The sequence below is a fragment of the Pistacia vera genome, unplaced genomic scaffold (assembly GCF_008641045.1).
Source record: "Pistacia vera cultivar Batoury unplaced genomic scaffold, PisVer_v2 Contig36, whole genome shotgun sequence".
Taxonomy (NCBI): Eukaryota; Viridiplantae; Streptophyta; class Magnoliopsida; order Sapindales; family Anacardiaceae; genus Pistacia; species Pistacia vera.
Window position 1 is genome coordinate 13,775 of NW_022196179.1, and position 14,229 is coordinate 28,003.

General features: G+C 33.9%; 1 protein-coding gene across 1 annotated transcript; it reads right to left on the reverse strand.

Annotated features, from left to right (window-relative positions):
• On the reverse strand, nt 1-1,827 carry LOC116139926 (U-box domain-containing protein 4-like). The gene is made up of 2 exons (XM_031425569.1): nt 728-1,827; nt 1-289 (listed from the first exon to the last, which is right to left on the reverse strand). Exons 1-2 carry the CDS (start codon nt 1,700-1,702, stop codon nt 212-214), a joined length of 1,053 nt encoding a protein of 350 aa, XP_031281429.1. The 5' UTR covers nt 1,703-1,827; the 3' UTR covers nt 1-211.
• Between the last annotated feature and the right edge of the window lie 12,402 nt (nt 1,828-14,229).

Consider the following 14,229-nt stretch of genomic DNA (forward strand, 5'->3'; position numbering starts at 1 on the left):
TCAAAGAAATATATAAGAGTTGAGTCACCATAAAATTAAAAACTAATTTTTTCTAGTTTCAAAATGCAAACCAAACTCAGACCATTATCACAAATTTTACAAGCTCCGTTACACAAGATATATACAATTTTTTTTTTTTCCTTCACTTTTTAAAAAACTATTTAACCGCTTGAATGTTTTTGATTATCAGAGGCATGTGGTGGGGCATACTTTACACTGACACATCTGACTCTCTTGCAGCGACGTTGCCGGATCTCGGTTGCCGTAGAAGCACTATCAATGTCTCCGCCTGTCCACACAACACGACACAACATCACTTACTCCATTAGACACAATAATACATTAACAAAAAATTTAAAGAAAAAACCATATCAGAATCAGACTGTGTAAAGATATGTGCCATATAATAATCTGTTAAGGAAAATGACCTTTTTTATCGATAAAATTGTCCATTTGACAAAGTGTTATAAGTAGATAACAATTAAAAAATCTAAACTGTAGTTACGTTACTCATCAACTGCTGCACTCCTAAATTACTGGGACACTATATTAGAAAAAGAAAAATTTAAAAAGTAGCTAAGTTAAGCTGACGTGGCAAAACACAGTTCACTCTTCAGTAACCAACAAAACAGCCATAACTAAGGGGAATAATTTCGAAATGCCCTGCCATGTCAGCGATCATGGGTCGCCGACCAGAGAAAATTCTTTACAGAACCGGAATTATTACCTTTTGCTTGGCGCGATTGGTGCCGGACTGAGTCAAAGCGACCAGGGGAGGAATCGCTCCTTCGCGAGCCACCATAGTACGGTACACCACACTTTCTTCACAGAGCTGTAATAATATTGCCACCGCGATCTCCTTCTGCCTCTGTGAGCCAACCTCTATGATCTCCACCAAAACCGGAATCCCACCTTCCTCAACCAACGACGTTTTTGCTTCCGTTAAGGATACTAACAAGCTCATAACGTATGCTGATTTGTCAACCATGTTTGACCCGAAATCAGCCATTAATTCCACCAGCGGCTTCATGATCCCCGCTTGGACGGCCCTGACTTTGTTTTCCTTAACCGAACAGAGAGAATATAAAGCTGTTGATGCGTCCTTTTTCCCGCGAAAACCTCCGTTTTCGAGAAGATTAACTAGATGTGGAATCGCTCCTGATCGTCCGATTGCGATTTTGTTCTCTTCGATTTGAGATAAACGAAGTAGAGCACAAGCAGCGTTTTCTTTAGCTGCTGGTGTACCTGTTTTTAGAGCTCTAACAAGTGGCTTTATCGCTCCTGACAAAGCTATCAATTCTTTGTTCTCGTCACATAAAGACAGATTCAATATAGCTGTAACTCCGTACTCTTGAAGCTGAAGATCAGAAGATGAGATAAACGAAATTAAAGGCTTAATAGCACCTGCTTTTGCGATTTTTATACGATCCTCTGACTTGTTCTTAGCCAATAGTCTAATTTCCATGGCGGCTTGCTTTTGCTCGTCAATCGAACAGGACTCAAGATCCGCAACCAGCTGCCGAATCAGATCATCTGAATTCTCCGAAACGCATGCCATTAACAGTCTCCGGCTTTCGGACGACGCCGTTGGAAACTCACCGGATCTGTCGCTGTTACAATCACTAAAAGCAGACGAATCATCGTTCATATCTCCAAAGCTCTGTCCCATATAAGTGAAATTCACAGGTTTTTCCTTCTCCATTGCCGCTATTATAATAATTTGTTTTCACTGCATCAAATCTCAGCGGTTGTAATGAAATTCGGGTATTGGGATCCGAAAGTGAGCGAATTCGGGTTGTGAAGAGTGAGGGAGAAAGGTGTAGGGGAAGATATAAGGGAGCGGGGAAAGATAACACCTGGACTAGGGCCTAGAGGGATGGGCTGACACGTGCATGTTTTGACCATACCAAATCCTAGTTAGTGTGAGCACGTGCGAAACGTCTCTTTAAACGCGTGGCGTGCATAGAAGGTTCGCTATTCGATAAAGGATTCTTCGAAGAGAGTCCTTTTCTCTTATTTTGCTCTTTCCCTCTTCTTGAAATTGAGATAAATTAGCCACTCACTAAGGTGTTCTTTCGAGTCGTGGGTCTGTAATTTTGTCGTAAGGTACATTTTGGTACTCTCGCCTGCTCGGTATACTGCCACGTATCCCGATTTCCGGCCATTGTTCGGTTTTTTGGTGCCGAGTTGGCTGCACATGTTCTGACCAATCATGAGCTATCAGTCGACAGGTCAGCCCACGCCCATACGCTCAAGCCCAACTGCCAATTTTGAGTTGAGTTATTTTGAAAAAATTGGGTCATAATTAATACCGAATTAGTAATACTGGTATGTTAACGCTTGATTTTGACACTAACAACTCGAATATGTAAAATATAAAGTTTTTCTTAAAAATTACACGTGAATGATTCATGAGAAATGTTTATGATGCTGAGATGATATATATGTTTGCAGAAACATAAATAAAAGATTGACAATATACATTTTTATAATAGTTCGGATGCTGAGAGCGAATCTTATATCCACTGTTATTTTATTATTTTCTGACTATTTTTCTGATATTGCTTGTAAGGTGTACAAAGAATTGAGAAATGCTTTGTTTACAGAGAAAATAATGAAGCTCAAATTTTTGAGTAGCTCACATATGTCCAACCTCTCATTTTCATGAAAAGAGGTATCCATTTATACCTTTGAGTTCAATATAATGAGTGCTTTTGTAAGTTGTCTTGACACGTGGGGATCATTCCTTAATCTTTATCTTAAAATGAGATAGGATTGATATAAAATATCTCTTGGAGGCGGTTTGGGTTTTTGACAGCTAATACCACATTTATCTTTGAGTGCTTGTTGAACTCTCATTGGTGGTGCTGACATTAGTGTATATTTTTGGCACCACATTAACCACCCCCCCTTTCCCCCAATTTTTAGAGTACTGTAATTGCACTTCAAAACTCATGTCTTAGATTTAAATGGTTGTTGCAGTATAAGCTGCAGTCTCGAATTGAAGAGCTAAAACTATGTCTGGCATAATCGGATGTTGAGAGTTAGGACTGCGATCTGAGAGCTTGGAGCGATCCGAAGCTGAGTGCGATCTAATAATTGACATAAAATGTCTAGTAGATGAATTCCCAGAGAGAGCTGACGTCAAAAGCCCAATTGCACGGCCTAGAGACCTTAAATGGACAAGCCAACTTAAAATAGTCATAACTTTTTAGCTAGGAGGAGTTTTGGAGCCCATAAGATATCCATGGAAAGCTCGTTTTGAGTAGAGGTGGAAAAAATGGGCCGGGTTAGGCGGGCTAACCCTAACCCGGCCCGTAAAAAAGAGGACTCAAACCGGCCCAACCCGCCAGTAACCCTCGGGCGGGCCGGGTTACACAATGGTAACCCGGCGGGCCGCCGGGTTGCTAATTTGTCCTCTTTGCAAGAGGCCCGCAACCCGGCGGGTTGCTAGCGGGTTGGCTGTTGCCAACGGCCAACCCGCCGGGTTGGCCCAAAAAAAAAAAAAATTGTAAATATTTTTTATTTTTTTCAATTACACTTTTACCCTTGAAATCTAGCCGTTTTATAGCCGTTGGAGGGGTCTTTTTCGTCATTTTCTTTCCCTATTTTTTTCTATAAATTGGACCTAAACTCTCATATTTTTCTCACAACTCAAATTCTCTCATTTTCTCATATTCTCTATTCTCTCAACTCTCAAGTCTCAATTATTCATTTATTCTCTTAATATTTTTGTTATCAATTTGCTCTTATTTTAATTTTTATTAGGTTTTGCAATTTTCAATTCATATTTCCAATTTCCATATTCCAAATCTCTTTCTTTAATTTTTATTTCTTCTACATCATTTTTTTTTTCAACTACAAGTCTACAATGGATAGATATTTCTCTCCCATCAATTTCAATGAGGAAGAAAACTATTATCCTAGTCCTAGTCCCGCTGATTTTACTATGAATGCAGGAGATTCAAATAGTCCCGCTGTCCCAATCCCAGTCTCAGAATCCGATACACCTCAAAATATGCCGTCGATTCCAACAGCGCCCGGTGGTTCTAGAAGTCGTCCTCGTAATCGTCGTCCTCGTCCAACTTCATCTCAAGCTGAGGCGGGATCATCAACTGCCGTCGAAAGCGAAAACAGACACACATCAGACGTTTGGGCGCATTTCGACAAGTTTTACGAGACAGAAAATGGCGTTCAAGTCAAGAAAGCAAGATGCAAATATTGTGCAAATGTTTATAAAGCTGATTCAGGTAATGGTACTAGTACTTTAAAAAGGCATGCTAATAAACATATTAATCAACATGGAAATAGAGAAAGCAATCAAACTCAAATAACTAATATGGGTACTACTTGGCGTTATAATTCTGATGTATATAGGGAACAGTTAGCTTTATATATTGCTGCATCTGATCAACCTATTAATATGGCAGAAGATAAATATTTTGAAAGATTTGTTCAAAATTCATTTTTTCCAGGATTTAAAAGTTATTCTAAAACTGCAACTAGAAATGATTTAATAAAATTGTTTAAAAAAATGAAATTAGAATTAAAAAATAAATTTCATACTTGTCATATTAGTGTGGCTTTAACTGCTGATATTTGGAGTGGTAGAGCTAAACAAGATTATATTTGTGTGACTAGTCATTATTTTGATAATGAATTTAAATTAAATAAATCTTTATTAGGATTTAGATTAATGGATGTGGATCATAGTGGTTTAGAAATCTATAATAAAATTATTGAAGTTTTAGAAGATTATGATATTATTGATAAAGTGATAAGTTTAACTTTAGATAATGCAAGTTCTAATAGTAAAGCTATAGAATTTTTTCAAAATAATTATCTTTTATATAATAATTTGAAGTTTTTTCACCAACGTTGTGCATGTCATGTTATTAATTTAATTGTGAAAAGTGGTATGAAAACAATTAAAAAAAATATTGATAGAATTAGGGAATCTTTAGCTTGGATTACTAGTAGTAATAAAAGAAATGCTGAATTTCAAGAAGCTTGTATAAAATCAAATATGTCTCCTAGAACTTTTGCATTAGATATGCCTGTTAGATGGAATAGTACTTATTTAATGCTTGATTCATGTTTACCTTATGCTAATATAATTAGTTATTTTGTAGCAAATAATAGAGGTCCTCATCATTTGGTAGAAAATGATTGGAAGATAGCTAAAGTATTTCATTCTTTTCTCAAATGTTTTTACCAAGCCACTTTACAACTTTCTGGTGTGTATTACCCTACTAGTCCATTGGTAATACATGCAATTATAAAAATTTCCGAGTTATTTACAAAAAACAAAGATGATGAAATTTTACATGCACCAATAAAGGCAATGGAAAATTTTTTTTTGAAATATTGGAGACCCGTTCCTTTTCTTTATTGTTTAGGTGCTATATTTGATCCTAGAATTAAATTAGCACGTTTAGAAAATGGTCTTGACAATTTAAGTGAAAATTTACAAAACGAATCATATATCAATCAAATAGGAGAGGTAAAAAATAGTCTTTTCGAAGTATATTTCCAATATGAAAACAGGTATGGGAACCCGCAGTCGCAAAGAGGCGAAATATCCAGAGAAGCTGTAGCAGAAGAAACAAATGAAGACTTATTCTCTTGGAATGCACTGAATAGGCCGAAGAGGACCCGAGTCCGAAGCACAGCCTCCTCTTCAGACGCACCACCACCAACAACAACAACAACTAATATGCTGTCCTCCATGGAGTCGCAGAGTAATGAACTTCAACAATATTTGGCAACCCCCGAAATGTTTTCAACAGGTCACTTTGATCTCTTAGAGTATTGGAGAGCCAGAAAATGTATTTTTCCGGTATTATCAAGACTTGCCTTGGATGTTTTCGCTGTTCCTGTCTCAACCGTCTCATCCGAACAAACATTTAGTGCAAGTGGAAGGATTTTAAATGAAAGGAGGACTAAACTTGCTCCAAAAATGATTGAAGTCCTCACATGTCTTCGAGATTGGGAACGATCGCGCCATCAAGATCAATACGAGGTTATCGACAATGCTTTAGTAGAATCATTTCAATTTTGTAATATAGATGATACAGATGAGGGAGGTCCTAGTGAACCACCCCCAATTTAGTTGTTTTGTAAAATGTAATTTGTAAATTAATTGTCAATTATTGCACTCTTTTTTCTTTACCAAGTTTTTCTCCCATTGGGTTTTTCTTGGTGAGGTTTTTAACGAGGCAATAATTGTTGTAATTTCTTATTTTATTTTTTGATAAATGAATAAGTCTAATTTTTCTTATATTACAATTTTATTGTATTAAAATTGAATTAATATTTGAAATGTTAACAAAAAAAAAAAATTGAATTGAATTGAATTATTGATATTTGAAAAGTTAACTAAAAACAATTATATTTATAATTATTTATTTGAAAAGATAAATTAAAAAAACAAAAAAAAAAACACAAAAAAAAAAAATCGGGCTAACCCGGCGGGTTAGGGCTGGCGGGCCGGGCTGGGCCAGCCACTTTCCCTAAATTGGCGGGCCTAACCCGGCCCGCCTTTGTTGGCGGGCGGGTTGAGCCCAGCCCGCCAAATCATGTAACTCGCCGCGGGCCGGGTCGGGCCGGGCCGGGCGGGTTACTTTTCCACCTTTAGTTTTGAGCTATACATCAATGGGGAACCCAGTTGGGGTCAAAATCCACCGTTTTGGCATGTGTTTGGGGTTATTTTGAGTTTTCTATCCGTTTTTTCTAACGCTAGCAACTGATCACGATCTGAGAGTTGAGAAGATGACCTGAGGCTATTTTCAATCTTAGAGCTAAGAGTTGATCGCGATTTGAGAGCTAGGGGCTGATCACGATCTGATAGGGACTCGACCGGAGAGCGAGCTTATGAGCTTGATCGGAGAGCATAAGGAGCTCAATGCGAAGCACAAGGAGCTTTAACCTGAGAACTCAAGAGCTCTTTGTGATCTGAGGGCACAAGGAGTTCGATCATAAAGCATATAGGACAAAGAGTTTAATCAGAAAACGCGAAGCTTGATCTGAGTACTCGAGATCAACAATCTAAGCGCTTTGAAGCGTGATTTGGGTGCTCAAAAGCATGATTTGGCCGCTCAAAAGTGCGATCTAAATTATTAGAATGCATGATCTCAACGATCTTGAAAGCGTTATCTTAGTGCTCAGAAGCACGATCTCAGAGCTTTGATGCATGCAATTTGACCACGCGATCTGAGAGCTCTGATGCATGTAATATGTGATCTAACCACGTGATTTGAGAACTCTAATGTGTGCGATTTGGAATCTGACCAAGCGATCTAAGAGTTATGATGCAGAATTGGCTTAAGTATTTCAATGATAACTTTATTTGTAGACCTTGGATTTATATGATTCTTAGACCATCGGAAAGCTAACTCAAATAGCTACAACTCTTGTGTTTATCACATCGCCGGATTCAGACTCTATCAGGCTCAGATTTTCACATCTGATAACATGAAGATTTTGAGGCTTGCTGGAAAAACATGGAGAGTTGATGTGAATCATAGCATCCAACTATTGATGCTCGATTTTGACACCAACGACACACGTACAAAATACGCAGCTGTTTTTAGAAATTACACGTGAATGATTCATGAGAAGTGTTTATGGTATTGGGATGATATATGTTTGCAGAAACATAAATAAAAGATTGGCAAGAGAGATTTTTATAGTAGTTCGAATACTTAGAGCGAATCCTATATCTACTGTTATTTTATTATTCTCTGACTATTTTTTTGATATTGCTTGTAAAGTATACAAAGAATTGAGAAATGCTTTGTTTACAGAGAAAAATAATGAAGCTCAAATTTGTACGCAGCTCACATATGCTCAACCTCCCATTTTCAAGAAGAGAGGTGCCCCTTTATACTTTTGAGGTTAATGTGATGAGTGCTTTTGCAAGTTGTCTTGACACATGGAAACCACTTATTAATCCTTATCTTAAAATATCTATTGGGGGTGATTTGGGTTTTTGACAGTTAATATCACCTTATCTTTAAGTGCTAGTTAAACTTTTATTGATGATGCTAATATTAGTGTGTATTTTTTGCCAACATGATCTATTCTTAGTCTGATACTATTTTTAGTATCTAAATTAAGTAATTTATTTCTGTATATAACTAAAACATAACTAATTCTAATTAAAACATTGTTTTCTTGATGTTATTGGGTCCAATAATAAAACGGAATTAATGTGTTGGCAATAATGATCTTGATGTTAAATTATTGCTTAAAGTATGGTATGAGAATCAGTATTATTGGTCAACTGCTACTTGTTATATTGGTATAACATATTTATTAGTTACAAGTCACCTTCTAATCATTTTAGGAGCCTCAGGAATCGTTGTATAAAGAAAATATGATTTAATAATTGGGGAACAAATAGAGTAGGCAACATTGGGTAAATGCAACCCAGGTTGTATTGTAACCTACCTTCATGACATCCAAGTGCCAAATCAGAGATTAGTTAGGGGGTCATCCTTTTTCAAGTGGGATAGTTAAGAGGTGTTGTTGATGGTGGTTAAAATTCTAATTGGGAATTTACGTTACCGATACAGAATTAATTAAGTTGTGTGGATGAAGTGATGCAAGCAAATTGTGCTACCATCCAATAAGCAGGAACATTTGTGGATTAGAGTGCAAGAACGTGTTAAATAAGCAGAATGTGGGTAGCTGCATATATTTTAAATCAAATGAATGCCTCTACCAAATATACTTTTGTACTTTATCACCATTTATTTCGTATATATCGGGTTAGATAACCATCTACGCACTAATAATTGGCAATGGATCAACCCTCCATCCAACCATTCCGCAAATAAAGAGCAAGCGAAAGGAGAAAGAGTGAGGCTATAGATCTGAGTCCAGTAAACAACAATTTATAATTAGTACTGGCCAGACCCAGACAACTTAAAATACACTGAAAAGTTAATATATCAGGCCCAACAGGCAGCTCTGTCACTATTATATTCCAGTATTTGGCGATGGGTTAAATAATATATCTTAATATTCATGATAAGGATAAACGAATTGTACAATTATTTTGTTTTATACTAATTTTTAGGAATATATAAAAAACTATTTTGGGAAACACTTCTATTCATTTTCTATGGCTATCGTTTTCATGTTATCTTGAAAGAGAATATTCCCTCTCATCCATAAACACAGAAACCTAGAAATAGGCCATGCCTCATCCACCTCCGATCCAGAAATACTTGTTAAAGTAAGCTAAAATAAAATGTAATAGCGTATAATATTTATATTCAATGTTTTAAGTTGATATTGTCATAAAAAAAAAAAAAAAAATTTACATATAAATAGTTTTTTAAAAAGATTTGAGGCCCCACCTTCAGTATACTCTAGTTCCGCCCTGCCTCCATTCTTTCTATCAGAAGTCAAAATTTCTCATTGAATCTTACACCTTCGAATTCTCTTCAACACTTTCTCTAAACATTACCAGCTCCTTACTCTTTATACCCAAATTATCTGTTTTATGTTCTGTTCTAACAGTACTTTATGTTCTGTTCTAACAGTACTGAATGAATGACGGATTAGAAAAGGACAAGCGTGACGTTTATAGAATTACTAGTATACAAAAATATTTAGCAAGTTTATTTACGCAGTAGGAACGTGCTTGAGAGAGACCTGAGATAATATCATCAAACAGCTGGAGAAAGCCTCTGGGCCCTGTTTTCTTTAAATATAAAAAATTTCATTCCATATTTTTTTTATTCTTAGAAATGTAATTTGACAATATTAATGAAATGAACGACTTTCATTGTACCTTCTATTATAAAAAGGAGCCTTATCGTAAGAGCAATACTAGTTTTACAAAGACACATATAAAAGGGGCATACAAAAACAATGTTCACCCTTAATTTTCATGATTTCTCTCTCTCTTTCTCTTTTTGTTACTTTATAACCCTTTTTGTATGGGTCTTTGTAAGGATAACATTTTTCTTATGGTATATAAGAAAACAAACTAGATGATCAGGTTCAGGGCCTTTAGACAGATGATCAACTGGAACTGGCGCTGTGAGATTTTGTAAAGAAATTGGCTTGGTGCTCTTGGATACATGGTATTGGCCTACTGGGGGAAGGACTTGTCTCCTAATTCCAATCTTAAAGTCTTTACTGTTCATAATACAGATCACTTGTATCTTTTTTATTATCTTTTATGTTATTTTATTTGCTTACAAATTGGGCTGGGCTGCACTAATATATATACATGGGCTCGGCTGCCGCCAGTTGCACCCAAATAGTCATCTTTCTGTCGTTCCTCTTTTAACCAGAAAATTTGAAAAATGGGTGGTGGTGGGTTGGATTTTGAAACAGAGATGACTGAATTTTCTTGAAGTAGGTAGACGCAAAGCAACTTCTAAAGCTTGATTTGCCTTTAAATTTCTGGAGTTTGTCTGTCTTCTCTTCACTTTTTCTTCGCCGGGGTGTTGAATGCCAATAGATCTAGAAGGATAGAGAGTTGGAACATAATTAAATAATATTATGAGCACATTCTGGAATAAAAATGTAATACCAAATTCATCCAGATAGATTGCTGGAATGGATATTCGAAATGATAAGATCAAATTGGAGTTATTCTATAAAACATGCGATGACTTGATTGACGGTGAATTATTGGTGCCTAAAAAAATGAAATGAAATTATTGAGTGCTATGGTAGAAAGCCATTTGTCCAATTACCTTTTTCTTTTGGCAAAGTTATCACTTATCATTAAGGCATTAAATGGTCAATGCGTGTTTAAGATGTTAATAGGAGTAGGAAATTATTAGCCAACAACATTTTCTGGATGTTACATGCATTGCACGTTTGCACTTTCCCACTTCAACTTAACTCTGAATTTACTGCTTTGACATTTCTGTTTCTTTCATTGGATTCTTCTTAACTTTTATTGCTTCAATTCCTCCATTATGTCATCATTGAATTTTCCACGTCTAGCAAATTGATATCTCCCTAATCTAATTTTTTTTTTTTTTTTTTTTTTTTTGTGACCGGGTGTTCGAATTAGCTTGTACCCATTTCAACTAATCTTTGAGGTCCATTCAACACCCTATAGGTTATAAATCCACCCATATCAACTAATTTTCGGGATCCATTAAATATATAATAAGCCTAATAAACCAGATAAATCACAATTGTAATAGGTGATCACTTGGTGGAACTTGAACACAAGAACTCTGAATAACTTAAGATTTTGCTATTCAACCACAAGCCAAGTGGTTATTAAGGATCTTCTTACTTTTGGATGTGATGCTACAGAGGGTGGAAAAATTCCCATTTTTTATCTTTAGCAAAATGGAAAAATCTAAACCATTATATGCCCATCCTTCTACATCGATTCAACTATACATTATAAGCTTATAAAGGCATGTTTTAGTGGCATCTCTAACCCAACACCATTTTGGTGTAAAACACCAAAAATGGTGTGAAAAATTTGCTCCAACCCAACACCAAAAATTAGGGGTGTTCAAAAAAACCGGTTGGAATCGGAATCAGCGGGTACCTAAGGTTTGGTTTCTGTTTCTACCCAGAACCAATTGTCAATAGGTAGGTTCCAGTTTCAAATTTTTGAAACCGTTATTGTGCGGTTCCGGTTCTGGTTCCTATAGTTAGGAACCAGAACCGGAACCAAGAACCAGGAACCGAGACTAATATAAAATAAAATTAAAGATTAGGGGGGTTAATAAAAACTTTTGTAGAAAAAATAATATGAATACATTTATATTTATATTTCATAACATTTAAAGTAAGTTGGTTTGACTTTTGAGAATCTACCTTTACAAAGTAATGGAGTTTGTAATTGTGAATTTATAATTTGTAATTTTATTTTTGTTAACAAGTGCCAGGCGGGGGGGTATTTGTAAGTTTTTAACAGTTTTTTTGCCATTTTAAAAACTTTTGGGGGGTCCTTGTAATTTTACAGGATACCCAGAACCAGAACCAAAACTGTTGTTACAGGTTCTGGTTTTAGGTACCTAGGAACTAGAACTGTCAGTTTCGGTTCCTTCAAAAAATGCAGGGTACCCGAAACCGAAGACCACAATCAAAAACTACATCAAATTGGGGTAAGTAAATAGTATCACACTAAATTTGGTATAATACTATTCATCCACACCAATTTGGTGTGACACTATTTATCTATTATAAAATATATTTCATTTCTTTATTTTTATTATTTAATTTTTTTAATTTGTATTTATGTTAATTTGATTATTATTCATATTAATATTTATGATAATTACATAATTAAAAAAAACAATGAAAAATTAAAAACAAAACTTTATTCAATGCAAATATTAAACTATAATAACTCAAAATAAAAATTAATACTAATTTAAAAACACTAAAATTAAAAGAAAATACAACATAAACTAAAATAACAATTTAGTATGCCGGTAGATTAGTTTGAGATTCTCTAAGATCTTCAAAATATTGAAAAGAACTAGAGCTCATCATAGATAAATCAAGGGTACGGAGGCTTACCATGCTCTTTCAAAATGCATTAATTGATCATTTGAGGAAATAATATACTAATTCGAAAAATTAAATTACTATTAATATAAAATTTTATTTTTGTGTTGTTGTTGTCTTTTTTTTTTTGTGACATTTTATATTTGATGTAATTTTTTATATTAAATACAATATTTATTTGATTAAATAAATATTTAATTTTATTAAATTAGTATAATTTTCAAAGTTATTATTATTTAATAAAAATATCATTTCCCATATTTATTTAATATATACAAAAATAATTAGTTAAATTAATTAATTATTAATTATTAATAAAAATAAAAAGAAAGAAAATATTTAAAACAATATTATTTTTGATATAATATTTGGTGTAATAGATTAAAGATGTAATAGTTAAATACATACAAAATCACACGAGAAAATTGTAACAATTTGGTGATTGAGGTTGATGATAGTCTAATACATCAAATTTGTTAAGAAAAATGATAGAGTTATCAAAAATTACATATCGAATTTATGTATTAAATGACATAGTATAATCTTAACTATTGATTAATATTAATTTATATTGAATCAATAATCAAGAATATGCTATATTATTTAGTGTATGAATTCGATACGCATCCCCCATAACGGTAACATTCGTCAATTCTCTATATGGAGTTTCAATCATCTTTTGATGTTTTTACTAGTAGAAAGCCGGAAAACTTGAAATCGAAGGTATAAAAATCTTTTTAAATCCGAGTGTCAAGTCCATGGTCCCACTGATGCATCATAGTAAATACTGGGCCAGACTGGAACTCTGGAAGCTTCTTATGATCTAGACTCCTGGTTGCACTGCACTGGGCAGCAATTCTTCACACTGTAATCTCCACGTTGTTATAAATTATAATATGTNATTGAAAAGAACTAGAGCTCATCATAGATAAATCAAGGGTACGGAGGCTTACCATGCTCTTTCAAAATGCATTAATTGATCATTTGAGGAAATAATATACTAATTCGAAAAATTAAATTACTATTAATATAAAATTTTATTTTTGTGTTGTTGTTGTCTTTTTTTTTTTGTGACATTTTATATTTGATGTAATTTTTTATATTAAATACAATATTTATTTGATTAAATAAATATTTAATTTTATTAAATTAGTATAATTTTCAAAGTTATTATTATTTAATAAAAATATCATTTCCCATATTTATTTAATATATACAAAAATAATTAGTTAAATTAATTAATTATTAATTATTAATAAAAATAAAAAGAAAGAAAATATTTAAAACAATATTATTTTTGATATAATATTTGGTGTAATAGATTAAAGATGTAATAGTTAAATACATACAAAATCACACGAGAAAATTGTAACAATTTGGTGATTGAGGTTGATGATAGTCTAATACATCAAATTTGTTAAGAAAAATGATAGAGTTATCAAAAATTACATATCGAATTTATGTATTAAATGACATAGTATAATCTTAACTATTGATTAATATTAATTTATATTGAATCAATAATCAAGAATATGCTATATTATTTAGTGTATGAATTCGATACGCATCCCCCATAACGGTAACATTCGTCAATTCTCTATATGGAGTTTCAATCATCTTTTGATGTTTTTACTAGTAGAAAGCCGGAAAACTTGAAATCGAAGGTATAAAAATCTTTTTAAATCCGAGTGTCAAGTCCATGGTCCCACTGATGCATCATAG